The sequence below is a fragment of the Polyodon spathula genome, chromosome 8, assembly GCF_017654505.1.
Source record: "Polyodon spathula isolate WHYD16114869_AA chromosome 8, ASM1765450v1, whole genome shotgun sequence".
In the NCBI taxonomy this organism is placed as follows: Eukaryota; Metazoa; Chordata; class Actinopteri; order Acipenseriformes; family Polyodontidae; genus Polyodon; species Polyodon spathula.
The window spans coordinates 45,702,294-45,721,359 of NC_054541.1; the positions used below are offsets into that span (position 1 = coordinate 45,702,294).

Consider the following 19,066-nt stretch of genomic DNA (forward strand, 5'->3'; position numbering starts at 1 on the left):
GGGGGGGGGGGGGGGGGGGGGGGGTGGGGGGGTGTGGGTGGGGGTGGGGGGGGGGGAGGGGGGGGCCGGGGGGGGAGCTACATATTGCATGGGGGGGGGGGGGGTATTTGTCACTACAGTATATCAGTTACTGCTTAAAATATTCCATTGCTTACCGTCAGGGCAGTAGCAGCCATCCAGACAGTGCAGATTGCTCCCCAGGCATTCCCTCTCAAAGGTGCAGGTTGGGGGACAGCAGCTGATACAATCCCGGTGGACAAAGCTGTCTTCACACCCGTCAGCTGCAAACAGAGTGCAGTATGACAGAGTGTGACTGGCGGTGAGGGCTGTAGTGGATGTCATGCAGCACAGTGCACCAGGTACGTACACGCTGCTTTACTTACTGCAAGCAGGGAAGCTCTCTCTCCACTCCCGCACAGGGTAGCCTGCGTGGGAACAGGCCCTGGTGTACTCAGTTACCGCTCGGCAGAATGTGTCGTCATCCTCTGATCTGTTCCAGGAAATCAAATGCTAAAAATGATCTCACAATATTAATGTGACTGCAGCTAAAACAAGTATTAAATGCAGGAAATGAGGTGATGAACGAGTGGCTGCAATAGCCCAGTTAAGTGTAGTACCAGACATCACAACTAAAACAAAAATTATTGAGATGGACCTGTGCGGGCCCTGGCATGCACAAAGTGAATAAACTAAACCCATCGTTCAATCACTTTAAGGAAGAGTTTTATCAATGCCTTGTCAATACTTTTCTTTTGTATAGTTAAGGTAAAGTAGTGGTGATTTAAAAACAAACATTGAAATGTATCACTAACAAAAAGCTGTCTTGAATTGCATTCGGACACTTTCCACTTTAACAAGAGCCTGCATTTCTTAGCGGCGAGACTTGGTCTCACGGCTCCCTTCTCTATATTATAGAACAGGTGCAGCTATAAAGGAAATACGTTGCCAGCATTCACACAGGCCCCAGTCAACAACCACGGTGAAGAATGCCATAAGGGCCTGCCCAGAGTTCCTAGGCAAACCCTCCCCTTCATTCCCACATAGCAATATTGAGAAGGTTTCACTCAGCGACAAAATAGCAGTCCTTTATAACTTAATTCTTTGAAGCAGCCCCAAAGATTTTTTAATTACGTCCCTTAATAAATATAAGCCTCTCATTATAAAAGGTAAATCTCCTCAGGGAAACTTTTGCATTGAACAGGTGCCAAAATAAATATATAAATAAATACAAATGCCCTTAAGGTGGGCAAGGATATTTTAATTACATAGGAGAATAGGAGCTTGCCAGGGGGTGGTCTACAGTTTCATAGGGAAAGCCCTGGTAAAATGTATGTGAATCTCTTTCAGCAGGACTGTCCACAATCTAATCTAGTAGACACACTTACAAGCAATATGCAAACTTACACACATAGATCACTGGCACAGCTAGCAACATATGGGTTAGGATCAATGTTCTTGTGACAGGAGACAAAAGGGAAGAACAAGATAGCAGTGCACTTGTCCAATGCGTCCTGCATCAAACAGAATGAGAAAATGAGAGAATGAGAAACAACAACAACAACAACAATAATAATAATAATAATAATAATAATAATAATAATATACAATATGTTAAAATTAGATTGAAAACTCTTTTCAATTGCAAAGTAGCTACTGTAAGGTTTGCCTTTTGGTTTCATCTCTGTTCGATACAAGCTCTCATAACTGTTACTGACTACAGTCCCTAAATTAACTCAAAGTTACCAGTCTACATTTACCCATTGACGCTTAAGAAATTGTAATGTTGAGAATTTCAATTCTGTCTTTGTGCACGAGACAACACTCTACAGTTTCTATTGTTGGGTCCTAATGGGGCCATGACTTATGCTTCTTCATTAGATAATTAAAGTATTAAATTATGAGTTATGAAACAGTTTCTGTCAGGAGGGATATAACTGATGTCTCTCAAGCTGCGTATGATAACTCACTTCCATGGCAAATTCGCTTGAGCAAGGGCCAGGGAAATCCTCCTCCGGGGGCTGGCACGATGCTTCAGAGGGCAGCTGTACCACCCAGCTGTTTCCAAAATGGGCAATATCCTCTGTCTGCACATCTGGAGAAAAGCAAGTCACATTAGACAGGTAAGGAAGTACAAAAAAAATACATTAACTCAGGGGTATCCAATCATGGTGCTGGAGGGCTATTCCACTCCAGGTTTAACAGGTAAAATTATATAATTAAGTACTTCAGGGTCTAGATGGAGATTTAACTGGTTCAATAGAACAGGTCTGGAACAAAGACCAGGAGTGGAAGGGACAGCTTTGGTCACCCCACGCATGCAGATCCTTAAAGAGAAAGTAGCAGGGTTCCGAAAAAAATATAGTGTTTCATGTCCCCACATGTTGCTAGAACTGTTTAAATAATGTACCTGTAATTTTTCTTTTCATTGTTTACGTCCTGACAACTTTTTACACTTATAACTTTAAAGTCTGTTTCAAAGACCTTTGCAAAATGGCCGCTCTAGAGCGCTGATAGTGTAAGGATTATTGCCCACATTGTCAAACAGATAACACAGCAATAGTGTTCCACGATGTGGTACGTAACAGATAATCCACAGCACCTTTTTTTTTTTTTTTTTGTTTTGTTTTGTTTTCTTCCTGCAGCGATTCGGAGGACAGATCTCAACCCCCAAGACACTAGAGTGGCCATTTTGAAAACAGAGTTTAAAGTTATAAGTGAAATCATGCACATCACTCAGGTGAAGATCAGCACGTATTCAGTCTGAGAACCTGCCACAGTTTAAAACAAGGCAAGCCAAGTCATTCAGCCATTTAAACAGTACAGCTTTTCCTTTAATGAGGCATTTGGCTGAAAGGCTGGCTAGGTGTCTCACTCTAACACCAAGGACATATTTTAATGCTGCTATTATACAGCGTTTTGAGATGCTGGCATGAAAGGCCTATATACATGTACATTGTGCTTATATAAATAATTACATGCAATTTGGCTATGAATGAATGGAGAGCTACTGCCGGCCTGTTTGTCTTACTGTAGCTGGTGGTGAGGTCATCCGATCCATCGTCATTGTAGTTTCCACAGAGTCCACAAGGCCTCCCTTTGTGTTCCTCGGTCATTTTGACGTAAACGCCAGAGCTCCCGTCCCAGGCCAGGGAAAACCCAAAGGTGCTCTTTACCAGGATGTAATCAGCCAGTCGCTCTATGAATGCATTTCCAATGGTCAAGGGCAGAGCCAGTCTGAAACACAAACAGAAAAATAGTAACAGAAAAACATTAGTGTGATCAAGATTGGAGGACTTTTGACAATTTATAACTGTGATCGGTTGATTTCTTGTGTGTGATTTATAGCTGACATGGTTCTAAAGGGAAGCTTTCACTTGAATACAACACAAGTCCATATTTTCTCCAGCTGACAATGAAGATGGGGACCCCATATGCACTGCAGGTAGAAGAGAGAGTACAGAATGATGAACTTCTCAATTTGTTTAATATCCTCATCTGTTATTTTATTGTTTGTCATGATTACTAACTATTCCAGCAAACACTGCTTGCAAAACATCACCTTCCTGTAGGGAAGCATATCAGTGCTGCACCAGCTGCAGTGCACAGTGTAATGTTAATTTGTTTCCCCACCTCACTTCCCTACATCAGCATCCTTTCTGAAGTACCTTCAGCTGAAATGCTTTGCACTGCGAATAATGATCTAAGCAAAAACAGCAATAAAGGATCATACAGACTACACATAACAGGATACGAAACAGGGAAGACATAAAATATTAGGACAATGTAGATGACCTAAAATGTCCCTTTAATTTCAAAGAGAATAAAAGCCATTTACAGTAGTTCTAACTGTTCTTCCGTGTGAGCAAAATGAACAGGACTCTCATACAGAGAGATCGAGTAACTTGTTCAAGGTCGTCCAGTATACCGATGGCTCAGCTGGAATTTGAACCTGTGACCTCCTCTTTCTTAGTTCTTGGCTCTATCCACCAGAGCAAACTGCCTCTCGGAATGCTGAATTTCAATCCTACTGCATTTTGGTTTGAACACATCATACCTAAAGCACAGTACCCTGGCAAAATGAAATCCCAACGGTGGGCAGCCACACCACATTACTCCAGCCCTTTTAAAATGGGTCATTGAATCTTAACAATTACATTATTTCATCTTTAATTTGCTTTCATTTAGGGTTATACTCTGGCTTTTGGAGAATATAATTCATCTCTAAAGACTCTGCAACAAACCCTAATAAAATTATTTTAGAATACTTGATAGTATTCAGTTAAACTTAATGCATTTATGGTAGTGTATTACACAAAATACATTGAAAAAGACACTGAAAGGGCTATCTAATTTAAAATATTTTTTACATTTTATTTAATATCACCTTTTTTTACACTTGTTATATTTGACACAACTTAGTACCGGTATCTACAAATAGTCTTTGAAGGCATTCTTTGTCCATACTCCTACTGATCTGAACAACGCATCAAATGTATTCTCAAGTTCCAAGCATGAATTAGAAAACATTCTACCCCTGTAAGCATCTTGTCTACATCATAACTTCCAGAAAGTTCTTTGGCAGTTACCTTATGCCACCCTTCTTGACTTCATGGCCAATAATGTGGATCTCATCTTTGTTGTGGAAAAACAGACTCAGAGATCTGTGACAGGAGTACACTGAGCCATCGCAGTCACGGCTGTTATGAACCTGCAAATTAAGGAGAAAATAATTACTAGAGATTAGCCTCGAACCCCTGGGGACTTCTGTGTAATTGAGTTAATGTATAAAGGGCTTTGCTTTCACCAACAATTTCGCTTGACGTTTGCCACTGTCTGGATTCCGCACAAAAAGAATATTCACAGGCTGGTTTGGGCGATATTAAAATTGTAATACTTTTACGAGTCAATTAAGAGTGCTCTGGCATAGGGAATAATGGAATGTATTGGCCTTAGATATCCACATATGCAAAGTTTATGCTTTTAGTGATAAAAGCACTAGCTTTTTTTTCTATTTAAAATGCATCTGTGCATCAATGTACTGTGTAACTAGGAGAAGAATGTGTAGCCAATTTTAAGCAATTCTTGACATCCTTGAATTTTTAACATCCCCTTACTGTAATGCTACTTGAATACTTGGAGAATTGTTATATACATTAAAAGTGGTAAATATGGCCATCTTCTGCCACGTAACACACTACTGAATCCAACTGTTTTCATGAATGGTGTTTATCTAATGCTGCTGTGCTACTGTTTGTTCCTTCACATTTATGTCCAATAATAATTCAATCATATATCAAGTCGTAACATGTGGCTTATCTATTAGCAGCTGCTTTTGTTTATCTAAGTATAACAATGTGCTTGTCCATACCCAGATTGTGTACTGCGGTTCTGTTGCGTGGCAGTCTTTGGCAAGGATGTAGGAACACGTTCCCGGGAAGTAATAGTAGATGCCATCAAAGGATTCATAGTGGTACTGTCCCCAGGATCTACAGATTCCATCCCGGTCCTGTCCCATGTTAGGGACTAAGGAAAGAGAAGCCATGAACAAAATACACTACGTAACAGGTTAACAAAACTGGAAGATCTCAAAGTGAGTAAACATCTTAATAACACATGTTTCTATCAATATGCAAATATCACTCATGCAATTGTTGTTAACAGCACATCTGGTCTGTTCTTTCATTTATCTTCCTTTTACTGTGTGTTAGTTGACTGCTCATCAGAAATTGCTAGGAAGGTCAGGTACCTCCATGTACTGGATTTGATGACAGTTACATTTTTTGCATGATTTGTATGACAGTTATGGGCTTGGGGTACATAGCTTGTTATGTGAATGGCCTGAACCCAAGTACCAAATGCATTTTTCTTTGATCAAATCAGAACACAAGCTGTATTTATGTAGTTTGATACATTACATTGAGACTTTTGCAGTATAAAAATTAAACATTTAAATAACAGGTACACAGAAGCCAGTTACAAATGCTCCAAAAAATCACAAATGAGGATATGGACACTTAATGGGTTGGCCTGAAACAGAAAATCACAAAATTAAGCCCATCTTCATACATAATAAAGACAGCTTTTCACCACTAGGGATAATCAGCACAATTTCAAACGCCTGCTCTTCAACTGTTTCAACCGGAATGGTTAATCATTTAATATAGAACCCTTCATTATTTAATTAACCCAACAGCATAGAAAATGCTAATAAAGCCTAATCAGTAGAGTTACTATAAAAACATGACAAGCAAAACACTTTGCTTAACGAAATCACCCACAACTGAAGAAATATTTTTGACACCAGACAAAACATCTTTTAGAATTCTAGAATGCCACACTTATAGAAATTCTAGAACCTCTATATGGGGCACCTAGATAGTGGGCACTCAGGTGGTAATCCACCCTGCCAGGGAAGTTAAGGCTCTCTTTGTTTGAGAATACTGGCTGCATCACTTCACGTCATGCCATTAAGCTTAAAATACACATCCACACAGTTTCTTTTTAGCATTTAATGGAAATGGCACTTGAGGATCTCAAGAAAGGATATCATTGTTCTGCATGCTGAGATGACAAACACTCCTCCCATCCACTTCTTGGCAGAGTTTGATCAAAGTCCAAATATGAGAACATGCCCATTATTTGTGTGCCGTGTGTATTGCTGCAGCCCAAATGGCGGCTTGCACAATTGGAGCTGCTGAACGCTGCTGGGATTAAATTATTACAACTGCAGATGGAATGCAACATGCAATTGAATAAGATGCATTACAAATATACGGAGCTCTACAGGGAACGCTATTTGAGGAACTGTATCGATATAATGTGAAACGTTAAGAAATGTTAAGCAAAGGGCCTAAACCACATGACTTGTTATGTGACTGTACAGCATGCAGCTAGGTGTTCTAGTTGGCCATAAAATGGTAGAAGCAAACATTTATCATATTAGATGTTAGGTGCCTGACTGGAACATTTAACATCTCCAGATGCAACTGGTAACTAACTTTTGATGAGGATTGTGACGTGAGAGGAGTCGCTGGATTCCAGTAGTGAGGAAACCATATCTATCCAACCCCACGACATGAATTTTCATCGTCTTTTACCATGACGTGCACCTCTGAAGACAATGAACCTGGTCACATTTTGAATGAGCAGTGTTTTTTTTCCTGTTTGCCATTTCTTAAGTTTAAACTTGATTTCAGTTGCATTGGAAAACTTGATTTCAATTGCATTAGAAAACTTGATTTCAGTTGCATTGGAAAACTTAATTTCAGTTGCCTACTTCATTTCAAGAGGTGAACCTAATAAAGCAGAGACATCATCTTCTAATTTTACTCTGCTGCATCTGGTCTTTGGGGGAAAATAATCAGTGAATTTATTCACTGTATAAAAGCAGGTACCAAACCAACGAACAAGCAGTTATTTTAGACCAGTCTCTATTGTTAGAACAATGAATACAGGACAGGTACTCACTGATCTGACATCGGTCTCCATGAGCCTGTAACTCACTGCAGTCGCAGAGACCGCCCTCTGTGCACCAGCCCCCATTAAGGCAATTGCAGGATGCTGAAAGGTAAAGGCAGCATGAGAGTATGTGTTACAACCATCATGTGAGCACTGCATTTGCTGTTCATTTGGAAATAAAGAATCATTGCTTACTTGGCTGGCATGCATATGGACAGGTCCCTGGTCATGTTCCTGTGAAACCCCCATGCCTGTATAGTGCTTCCTATTTTCTCAGCAGTTTCTAAGTAATCCGTGGAACACTGAACAACAGTGCATTCAAGTGACAGCGACGCCACAAAATGTCAAAAGCCTCCATTCTTTAACGTATGGATATTAAAGGGTGTGTCTGTTTGTCGTTGACATTTTGGGAAACACACACCACATGCACTATTTCCAGGCATTTGATTCGTCAGCTTCAACATTTCTATTAAAATTTGACACAATTTTTTTTGTTTTTTTGAGAACATCGAACTTCCTTTTAAGAACTCCACCGCCTCTGACCTCAAATATTAAATGGCAACCTCTAGTCACTGTGTGTCTTTTTTACATGCTGTATTTAAAGACACTGCATGGCTCAGTATCTCAAATGTAGTAATACTGACTAAAAATACCAGAAGTCTCTCTTTCTCACTTGTGTGTTATTAGTCCACTTGTTATACAGTAAAGGTTGTAGCTATATTATACCGTATAAATGCACAAATATTACTGTGATGATAAAACATATGAAAAAAACTATTGGAAAATATGACCTAATTCTTTGTACAATTTTCATAATAAAGTTATCCTGCCTAAAATCAGTAGAACATTTATAAATGATACTGTAACGTCAATAAAACATATTGAAATTTTGTATATCCCCTACAGTTGCAATATTTTTTAAAAACAATTAAAACACATACATTGGCTAAATAAACTTATAATTTTAACGAACTTCTCAACATAAGTAATTTATATATTTAATACATACCTTTATGTCCATGTTGATGGACACAGGGCTCTACTTTTGTTTTGATTTTATGTTTACTGACCAAATCCTTGTTTAGTAGTGAAAAACAAAAGTTACCTGTAGGGGTGTCGGCGTCTCGGGTGTAAGACCGGTTGTGAATAACACTGCTTGGCAAGGCAGTTTCAGAAAGCATCGGTCTGTACGTCTGTTATGAAAAAAAGGGATTTGGGATAACTCTTCTAAGGTGGTTCAATGTTAATGGCAATGTTTTTATTTATTTATGATTGTATTTAATTTATAATACTGTAAGACTTTATATTCCAGAAGGCTACAGTTCTACAAATGGAAATGCCGTCGCTCGAGTGCTGATAAGTATGATTGACGGCATCTGCACAGACAGGGTACAGCAGACTGCAGTGCAAACCCCTGAGCAGTTTTGCTATTTGTGTGCGGTTTACAAAGGGGGCTTTGTAGAATCAGCTGTGCTTCAAGATCTTAGGGTTTTTTTTTTCTTTTCGTTTTCTTTCTCTTAGGTATAACCTACCTCTTCTGTGAAGAGATCTCGTTTCTGTCGAAATGCATTAAATCTCTTCCTGGAATGAACAAAAAGCAGCCTGTGTTACCCAAGATTTGAACTGCCTTACAGAAACCTAAAGAAGTTCATTTTCTGGCACAAATACAGCTATGGTCAAAAGTGTTGTATCACCCTATAGAATTAACTCATTTTGCTTCATAAAGTCGCATGAAACCCGTTAACATATGTTAACACATTTAACTACATACCGCTTTATTGTAGTTTTCCATACACTTAACAAAAAACTGACAAAAACCGAAAAAATGTGACATTTTGAAATCTAACATGAAGTACTGTACTACTATTATGGTAGTATTTTTTGTTTTTATTTATTTATTTATTTTAATGCATCAATCCTAAAATTCTAGGTGATGCAAAACGTTTGGCCATATTATCAAACAACAAGATGTAACATTATTTTAAAACAAGTATATCTTACATAATTTAAATACTAATTATAGCAAATGTATTATACCTGTTTTCTAATACTACAGTGTAGGTATCTTTTTAAATGTGCATGTAATCATCAAGTGAACATAAAGGACTAACAATGCATTGAAGTATAGATTTAATACCCGTAGTATTTAGAGTCAGTCAACCACTGTGCTATTAGCTTTTGGAATTCTGTATTGCATTCCCCCCCCCCCCCGAAAACAATTATTTTGTAATACATTTTTATTAACACGGAGATTTTAATTTGACTTACCTTTGTATTCTACTTTGTAGACTTGCAGACTGACAGCTAAAACCTAATGGACAAAAAACACAGCTATTTTGCCAAATTATTCGAAACACAAACAGGATACTATGAAATGTGTGTATTATAGCATCGTGAACATACTATTCTTCTGTATTGTATTTCGAAGCGTTTGTCAGTGATGGTTTCTTGAAGTACATACTACTAGCTATATATACATGTTGTTTCATATGAGGATTTTAAAAGGCACTACACAGATTACAGAAATTAAGGTTAATTTCCAATAATAGTGAACTAACATTATCACTCTGAAATGATATATCTGACCATAGTCTACTGAATGTTTTGTTTTGTTTGTGCTTATAAGTAATTCAGCATTTACGATAACTGTGCTATTAAGGTATGGTGATAGATGCCTAGTGCACTGCACAAAACAATGTGTGTGTGTGTGTGTGTGTGTGTGTGTGTTTACTAACTTATAAGACGTTACAGAATTTAATAATAATACATTCATGACACAGAAACATGTACAGGTAGCTAGCATATAGAGAAGCGTAAACCAAGGCATGTAAGTTGACAACAAGGTATAACTCTAATAATAAAACAACAAATGTTATAATAAAGGCTTTAGACTACAAAGCAACGAGAAAAAGACCAGCTTACCTTGAAACAAGAGCAACAGGTAAAACAGTACCACAGTCCAGGATATCATTAATTTTAAATTCCTCTTACTGATCATTTCAGTGTTGCGTCCTAAATAGAAATCAGTAATAAAATTATGAGGGCATCTTAATGTATGTGTTAGTTTAGATGTGTTTTTTGATCTGTGTTGTCAGAATTTGTACAGAAATGCCGTCGCTATGTCTTTCTGAGCGGCAGAAATCCTTCCTCCGACACAAATCTTTGCAGGCACTCTCAAATCTTCATGAAATCTTTCTTGGAGCAGTTGGTCTCATTAGTAATGCTTGGTAACTCCTTACCGGCGGGTGTATTAGTTACACTGACTCACAGTCGTCTTGCAAATTCTACCTGTCCTAATGCCCAGCCTGAATTAATGCCTTCTTAGTTAAATTACTCGACTAGCAAAATATAATGCCATGTCACGCGTTAACAACACCTGAACTTACCGACTGCCCTAGATCATTTGTAATTGTGAGAATGTGTTGACCAATCTGTTATTTTCGCACCTGTACCAGATTTGTAACCTACTATCGGATCAATTTGTATCTTTAGTTTGCACCCGTCTTTGTATTTCACATTCCCTAATGACCTATACTCTTTCTCCATTTTGGCACAAAATACCTGACGGGACCCTAAACATGCAACTGGATATACAAAGGATGGGCACACGTGTTAACTGTCGGAAGGTTCTTTTCACTTTCTCTGCTATGGAATTTGATAGGCAGATGTACAGTACATTGACACAGGTAACTCCCTAATAACTACAGTGGACCTTAAAATTACTGTCTTTGTTATAAATGGTAACAGCTACCTTCTCTGCAATTATTATTATTTTTAACTGTACTGGTAGGGTATCTATTATTGATTCAAAACACTTGAACAATGTATGTAAGATACAATTCATATATATATATATATATATATATATATATATATATATATATATATATATATATATTCTTGAAACTTTTTTTGGCATCGCTTCTTGTCATGTTTTCTTTGAAATCTGAGCTAGACAGTTTTGTAATGGTCCAGCCAGTCACCATACATGAACCTTACTGAAAGCATGGCAAAAGATATTAAGAACGACTTAGTCTAAACATTCGTCATTGAATGTAAGTTTTTGAAATTCTGACTATTTCATTTGTAACGAGATATTGCAGTTTCATATTGAATCTGTAATTTAACTTGACCTGCAGGGTACCTTAGAAGATAATTAAAAATGAAGATAAAGCTTGAGATAATCAGTTCAATACAAATCTTAACCTTGTCATCCTCAATTCAGACAATGAGTACATTATTCTCCTGCAGGTGATCCATATCTGTGTTATTTTGGTATGTAAGGTATGTTTGGGCTCCCCTAAAACTGTCTGAAGAAATAATGTCTTCTGAAGTAAATTCTTGTTTCAACATTAGATTTTTTGGAAGCAGTGTACAAGTGATTTGTGTTAAGCTGCTTAGCTCTTTAAAGCCTTTAAAAAACTCTTAGAACTCTGTATCTATTAATAGTGTCATTCAGATGTTTCTAAATCAACCTTTGGTGACAAATCAATGTTCTGATGTTAAAAATGTAAACATTTAACTACCTTAAAATGCTCTCTTCATATTTTCCATGTTTTGCACATGGCATTCAAAGAGGAAGTTTTCAACCGATGATTAAAGCCCTTCCTTTTTTCACGAAATGGATGCAAGACTAACATCACTAATACACAGCTTCTGTGACATGAGTAACACTTTGTTATTTATTACCAACACTATTTTTTTATTTTATTAACATGACAATTTAATATAAACGGGCGAACATGTTATATTAAAGCTACACTTTGTAATAACGTTTAGATCAGCATTTAAATTCATCAAACAGATAACAGGATCATAGCTACCAACAGCCAACACTTTAGAAAGAATATAATAGATGAAAAATACAAACAGATTCCAATGGATGTCATTCCAGATTTGTTAATCTTTTTAAGACTGCCATCTAGTGTAAAACATGTAGCATTACTGCAGATACATATGTACAATTTCCGGTCCAGGTACTACTTAAGACAATTTGGAGATAAAAACAAAATAAAATTAAAAAAACAAACAAGGGCATTAGATTATAGAACTCATAATCCACTTTGAAAATAAATTGCCCAGTCTACTGAACCTCCAACTACATACATGAAAATATTTACAAATGTATTCACAGGATGCAACATTTAGGTTGGAAATATTACATACAATTATAAAATCACCAAGATAAAACTTTAATTGTATTATATGTAGCTGTAATTCTTGTATTCATAAACAGTAATTACTACAACCTATTTGCACTAATCTTGGGGCTACTTCTGTAAAAATTTGGTATGCCAAAATCCATGCCAATTGGGTTATGTGAAACCAGCTACACGAGCTTGGATTCTTCTCTCCTAATCAGTACCGAATGGGTGACCCTCAAAAACTATTAGGTGCATTGGGAAGCGCCAATGAACACCTCACTACTTTTTAGCAACTCGGGACAAGGTGTAAATTTAAATGGATCTGACCCCTAACCTTTAGTGCTTTTGTAGTTCTCGTGCAGGTAGTTTGACAGATTGCGATAAGAATGAATCTTGGTGCTAATGAAGGTCTTGCGAAAAGAAAAGCCTTTAAATAGTTAGCCCAGGAGTTGATAGTTCAAACTAAATCAATATAACACCTCCATTTGTGTCGGTTCACCATAACGGCTAAATCAGAACTCACATTTAGACCCAAATCTTTTAAGACACACGTGTGGATTACATTTAAATACTTAAATAAAAAGACAAGACAGTGTGGGTTGAACTTTTGTCCAGATTTATTATTGTATGAAAATGTACAGAATAAATTTAACGGTAGGACTTCTGGTAACGAGCACGTGCTCCAGGTCCACCGAACTTCTTGCTCTCACAGCGACGGGGATCAGCAACGAGAAGGGTCCTATCGTACTGGATCAGGATGTCCTTGATCTCCTTCTTGGAGGCCTCATCCACATCTGAAAAAAACAGAACAGCAGGTTAGGCACTAGGTAGAGGCTCAAGATAATTTAGTGGCTGCAGATTGCAACCACCAACACCTACTGGCGGCAGCACACTATACTGGTAGAAAGTAACAAAGGGAAGAAGCAGTTTCCCTAACCTGTTACAAAATGGACTGAATGACAGCGGCACAGCACTTAAACACCATGTTGATTAAGAGATCAGTCTATCAGGGCCACTGCAGAAAATCACACTGGTGGATGCATTTGATGAACGCTAGCCCACATATCAAACCCACATATCAATACAACCCTTGTACTGTAGGTCATTAAGATTGCATAATAACTCACCTTGTGTAAAACTGAATGCATCTGTTTTGCATATAAAGGAATAACTACTTTCTGAACACCCAGAAAAGTGTAGTATGTGAACAGCCAAAAATTTTGAATATGAACTTACATTTCTGGTAGTAAGCAACCAGTGATTTGGAAATAGCCTGGCGGATAGCTGTAGAAGAAAAATAATGAAATCAAAATCACAAAAGCAGTTTGACAAGCTGACCTATTTCTAAATCAAAGTGCATGCCATAAAGACAGAAATACCCTACTTTTTTGGTGTCAGTCTGGCAATTTAACACTTAACCCTTTGCGGGGGGAAAGCAACACATAGCCCCTGCACCACAGAGATAACACAGACACAAACAAAAGATAGCTGAGGATTTATCAGTATGCACAACTATGAAGACGTATGTAAGAAAAATACAGCGAACAAGGAGTGGGGCTTGGCTAGAGATGCAGTACCGAGTGTCCTTTTGCGATGCCTTTTAAACCTGTTTTTCTCTGAAAAAATGTAAACAGCGCATGTAAAATAAACAGCGCAAAGGGTTCATCTGAGGTTGGGATGCAAGTCGGTTAAAAAAAAAAATCGGTTTGTTTTTCTTTCATCCTCTTTTAACTGTTTGACATCCAATAAGCTTTCCATAAAGCCAAAATGACTAACCATTTGTGCAGCCAAGGGAATGAGAGAACATCCATTTAGTTTTGCAGCGTCGCCCAGTTTGGGCTGTGAGATGTCTAGCTTTAGCTTTTCACTTTAGGATAACTAACAAAAGGTTTAAATTAGGATAGGTTAGTGTTGGCATATGAACAGCCCTAGACATCTGACCACCCAGACCAAGTATGAAGCTGCAGTTATCCCCACTTAGGGCTGTCAGAATCAATTTAGTAAGTCATGTCATAACTTGATTTATGTAACCAGATTAATTAAGGGATGTTAATATGAACTGTCTATAGTATGCAGCACGATGTGTGATGAGCTTATTGGTGAAACAACCAACACCTTTTATGTGGTTTTAGTTCGGTTTTCTCTTGTCAGTATCGTTCAGTTTGGAGTTTTACGCAAATGTCGGTTTTGGAAAAAAAACGCTGCATCCCTAATCAGAGATACAATTAGTTTGATGTTTCAATGCCCAAGTTACGCTAGGCACAATTACCCTTAAACATGCTAATAGTAGTGCACTAACCACTACAAACAATACAGTGGTGTTTTTGCCAAACTTGGGTGGTAAAGTTCCAATAACAAATTGAAAAAACCAGATCATGCACAAAACCCAACAAGACACAGCAACAAGCTGGGAAAAAAAGTGTTGGGTGTTAAATACCACGAGGACACAAGCACATTTCTGATTTTTCCCAGTGGAAGTTCAATTCAAAGTCAAAGGATGGCTATTAGACATACTTGTTAGGATAAAAATAGAACGCTTCAAAAGTAATTTCCTCACCATAAACCTGTGCTACATGTCCACCACCCTTCACACGGACTCTGATGTCAACGCCAGCAAATCGTTCCTTGCCCAGGAGAAGCACAGGTTCCAACAGCTAAAGAGAGAAAAAAAAGACATCAAGATACTTACAGTACTTTCATGAAGTGACTGCATCACTTAATACTTGATTAATCCTACAGCCTTGCTTGTTTTACCATTATAAAATGTACTGTGTATGTCAGAAGTGATCACTGGACACAAACTACCATGAAGTATGATTTTTATTGCATTAGGTAAAAAAAAAAAAAATACTGTGCTGTGCTGTATAATGACTCAACTGCTACCACACTTCACAACAGTCAAATACTTATGACTACAGATACAATATATAAAAGTCCTTTATTTCACAATTTAAGTAAACAATTGAAATAAAAAAAGCAATTTTTACATTTCACGAATATTTGAAATTGTTTGATTACAACAGACTAATCATTGAATATTTACAGTAAAGTAATCCTGTCACTTACCTTGTACTGCAGAGTTCTAGGCTCAATCATCTCCAAGGGCCTCCCATTCACCTTGATAAGACCATTGCCTCTTTTACAGTGAGCAACAGCTGTGGCTGTTTTCTGGAAGGAACAACATTTCGATTTTTATCATGACTGAATTCAGAGAATCAATGCCATGTTCGATGCCTAGTACTGGCAGCAAGCGTTTCACGTTGATCCTGCTTGTGTTTACTCCTACAGGAAGACAATGCAGCGTTTCCCCTACAAATTATACAAAACCACATCACAAGCATCATAGCTGCTTAAAGTTGGGACCCGAAAATGGTGTTTTTAGTTTGTATAATTACTTAGCTCAAATTAAGGAGCAAGTGTTCAACATAGTATCTGGTATACTGAATATAAAAGTATTTTTAAAAGACACCATCTAGAACGGTACGTATAGAAGATTTAGCACACACAAATACTCTTGCGATTTCTTGGTACAGACAACCAACTGTAATTCCAGGTCACAAACACTTGTCAGAAAGGCAAGCTGCCGTTTCTGTTTTTAAAACCAGAACCATCTTAATTTGAATTTCTAAATCATTATAACGGGCCTCCTCGGCCACCACGCGAGCTCAACTAACAAGGCCGCAGTGGGCTCAAAATGCACATCCCCACATACATTCGTCATTTTTAAAAGCCATTACACGCTAAACACAACAAGCAAAAGAAAAATCATAACGCAAACACCACCGAAGACAAAGTAAAACCACATTGTATTACATCTGAGATATTTAAATAGTCAACTGGTTTGCATCGCGATCAGTCAGTGTGTTAATATCCGAGCAAGCAGTTCTGTATACACGTGGACTGAAATAAACTACTTTTACTCACTTTACGTCCAAAAACCTGGACTGACTGCAGAGGACCTTTGGTCGGCATGTTCCTGTAAAATAAAAGGCCACTCTGTTATTTTGTAGTTGTATTTAACTGAATAATCACGCTCCCCTCCCCAGAGCTCCCGCTGCACTTACCCAGCTCTGCTCGGAAGCGGCAGGAAAGACCGAGCGGGTTTCCCACTCAGGCTATCAGGGGCTGCAGAACCACACCGGAAAAGACGTTTACGGCACTGGGGTGGCGGGGTGATCCGTACGACAGTTTGACAGGATTTACGTGTCACCTGGTTGCCTTGGAGCTACACACAGTTTCAATGGCCTGATGCAATGGCGTCTCTGTACAGATCCTATGCATAGGGTGACTAGTCCCGGCGTCGTGACATTTTATATGGTTTTAGATGTAGGACAAAAAGAATAAAAAGCAATGTATGATGTTTATTAATATATATATATATATATATATATATATATATATATATATATATATATATATATATATATATATATGAAGAAAAGGTTTTTAAAAAATGTACACAAAAAGTTTAAAAGATTAAAAAATATTTTATTTTCAGGACGTTTCGGGCAAAAGTCCTTCAGCTGTTTAAAAAGAAAACAAACACAGCGTGTTATATAGTTAATATAGAAAAAAATTTCGTTATGCTTTTTTTATGGAACACGAGGAGTTTAGACTTTCTCATAAAATAGGTTTTGACCACTAATCCAAACGCTGGTGGTTTTGCGAAACAAAAACTAGTTGTTTATATTTTATTATTATTATTATTATTATTATTATTATTATTATTATTATTTACTGTTGTAGTCTTGGAACTTTAATAAAGTGTATTTTCAATATCTGCCACAAGATGGCGACAGAACACTAGAACGTGAAAGAGATTGTCATTTATTTATTTATTTATTTATTTTGCCAAATCACAATCTTGATTTGATTTCCAAATTGTTTCTAATTGTAAAATGTAAGCTGTTAGTCGAATTCAAATTGATACCATGCTTTACACCTGAATACACAGTTCATAAGGTTCTCTTGGCATGTATGTGATAGCGTAGTCATTGTAGGGCAGTAATAGCAATAATATATACAAACAAAAAGTTACAGACGTCACAGTATATATACACACTGACTGCACTGACTGTTTTCAATGCATTTAGATTTTCCCTCGGTTAGAATGAATGCGTTTTGTTCTGCATACCTGTTGTCTCCTGGCTTCTTATAGACTATAGTTTAACAAAGTGTTTATTAGACCCAGTATAAAGTACTGCCTATTTGTATAGCTGCTGGGAAACTTGGTAGTTCACTACAGTATGGCAATATCTTACTTGTTAATCACTCAGAATATTACTCATAACTGTAAAATATGACACCTAATCCAGTTTAAAAATATTTGCTATTTGGGTGACAGGACTTAAAATAACACAATTTATGATGTTTTTATTTTAACATTTAGAAAGAGGAAGAGATACAAAACCTGGACGTTTTAAGTGATATGTATTCATTATCTGACACTGACAAATCAGAGGTGAAAAGTAGTGACGATGAATACAGTGTAGATGAATCACTGCTCAACCAAAGCAAAAGTGTGCTTGTGATCAAAGTACAGACGATCAAGTTTCAAATACAGAAGTTAAAAAAAAAAAAAAAAAAAAAAAACATTAACTGACCAACTTTTAGCCACCTCAGGTAGAATTATTTTATTTAAACAGCATAGTATTTTATTTATTTTTTTAATACTTGTACAATTGTATGTTTTTGTGATTAGTCTAGTCTGGAAAGAAGCATTTAAAGAGTGATTTTAGCAGTGATCTGTTTTAATGATATTTTATAAATATTTATATTTACACTGACATGAAATCCAATGGTGTCATTAAGTGAGTCTTAGCTTACTTTCTTCTCAGTTCAAGGTTAATTAATTTTTTAGTGAATTCTCTTCTAGTGTAATTTATTGTAAATTTCATAATTTCTTGCTAATTTTAACAATTACCTGTGGGTTACAACCATGAGTGGTGTTCTCCTTGAGAAAGGCGTTCTGGAGAGGTGAAACAATGCCACGAATGAAGAACATTCTGTTTTGGGCAGCACATCAAATATAACAAAGCACCAAACACCTGCTTTACCCCGAAATACCACTGAAGGTATAATAAGTAAATAGAATAAAACATGTCTTCTATACTGAATGGAGCCAATGCATATCTATACATTTAACTGTCACATGTTCTAAAATATATATATATATAATATATATATATATATATATATATATATATATATATATATATATATATATATATATATATATATTTATACACACACAGCTCTGGAAAAAATTAAGAGACCACTACAAAATTATCAGTTTCTCTGGTTTTACTATTTATAGAGGCCTTCCAAAAGATTCTGTATCATTAACTGTAAAAGGTGTGTCCAGTTTATTTTTTTATTTTTTTTTACATGTGACCTAGAGTCTGTTCACTGTTATTGTTGTTACTATAAGTGCACATTTTAATTACATAATTGCTGGACTATCT

General features: G+C 37.0%; 2 protein-coding genes across 4 annotated transcripts in view; both read right to left on the reverse strand.

Moving 5' to 3' along the window:
* The window catches only part of LOC121320033 (otogelin-like protein), a 53,200-nt gene extending 42,466 nt beyond the window's left edge, over nt 1-10,734 (reverse strand). For 2 of the 3 annotated variants that reach the window (XM_041258152.1, XM_041258151.1), the window contains exons 1-12: nt 10,381-10,734; nt 9,727-9,769; nt 8,991-9,039; nt 8,564-8,651; nt 7,468-7,560; nt 5,369-5,523; nt 4,587-4,708; nt 3,029-3,234; nt 1,968-2,092; nt 1,405-1,511; nt 384-490; nt 156-281 (exon numbers count right to left, since the gene is read on the reverse strand). In XM_041258152.1, coding sequence (XP_041114086.1) covers nt 156-281; nt 384-490; nt 1,405-1,511; nt 1,968-2,092; nt 3,029-3,234; nt 4,587-4,708; nt 5,369-5,523; nt 7,468-7,560; nt 8,564-8,651; nt 8,991-9,039; nt 9,727-9,769; nt 10,381-10,456 — 1,297 coding nt within the window. In that variant the 5' untranslated portion in view covers nt 10,457-10,734. The remainder of the gene's footprint in view (nt 1-155; nt 282-383; nt 491-1,404; nt 1,512-1,967; nt 2,093-3,028; nt 3,235-4,586; nt 4,709-5,368; nt 5,524-7,467; nt 7,561-8,563; nt 8,652-8,990; nt 9,040-9,726; nt 9,770-10,380) is intronic. The other variant, XM_041258153.1, reaches the window with a different exon arrangement.
* A 2,467-nt stretch (nt 10,735-13,201) lies between these two features.
* LOC121320034 (40S ribosomal protein S16) lies at nt 13,202-16,720 on the reverse strand. Its single transcript, XM_041258154.1, has 6 exons — nt 16,667-16,720; nt 16,527-16,578; nt 15,669-15,770; nt 15,160-15,256; nt 13,839-13,886; nt 13,202-13,396 (listed from the first exon to the last, which is right to left on the reverse strand). The coding sequence occupies exons 2-6, from the start codon at nt 16,572-16,574 to the stop codon at nt 13,251-13,253; spliced, it is 441 nt and encodes a 146-aa protein (XP_041114088.1). The 5' UTR covers nt 16,575-16,578; nt 16,667-16,720; the 3' UTR covers nt 13,202-13,250.
* Nucleotides 16,721-19,066: the final 2,346 nt, after the last annotated feature.

What these genes read in the sequence shown, in the direction of transcription:
- LOC121320034 (XM_041258154.1), bottom strand. Translation starts at nt 16,574, where the DNA reads ATGCCGACCAAAGGTCCTCTGCAGTCAGTCCAGGTTTTTGGACGTAAA. An exon ending in CTAGAACTCTGCAGTACAAG is followed by an intron (nt 15,257 to 15,668) that starts GTAAGTGACAGG and finishes TTCTCTCTTTAG; the next exon opens with CTGTTGGAACCTGTGCTTCT. An exon ending in GGTTGCTTACTACCAGAAAT is followed by an intron (nt 13,397 to 13,838) that starts GTAAGTTCATAT and finishes TGTTTTTTTCAG; the next exon opens with ATGTGGATGAGGCCTCCAAG.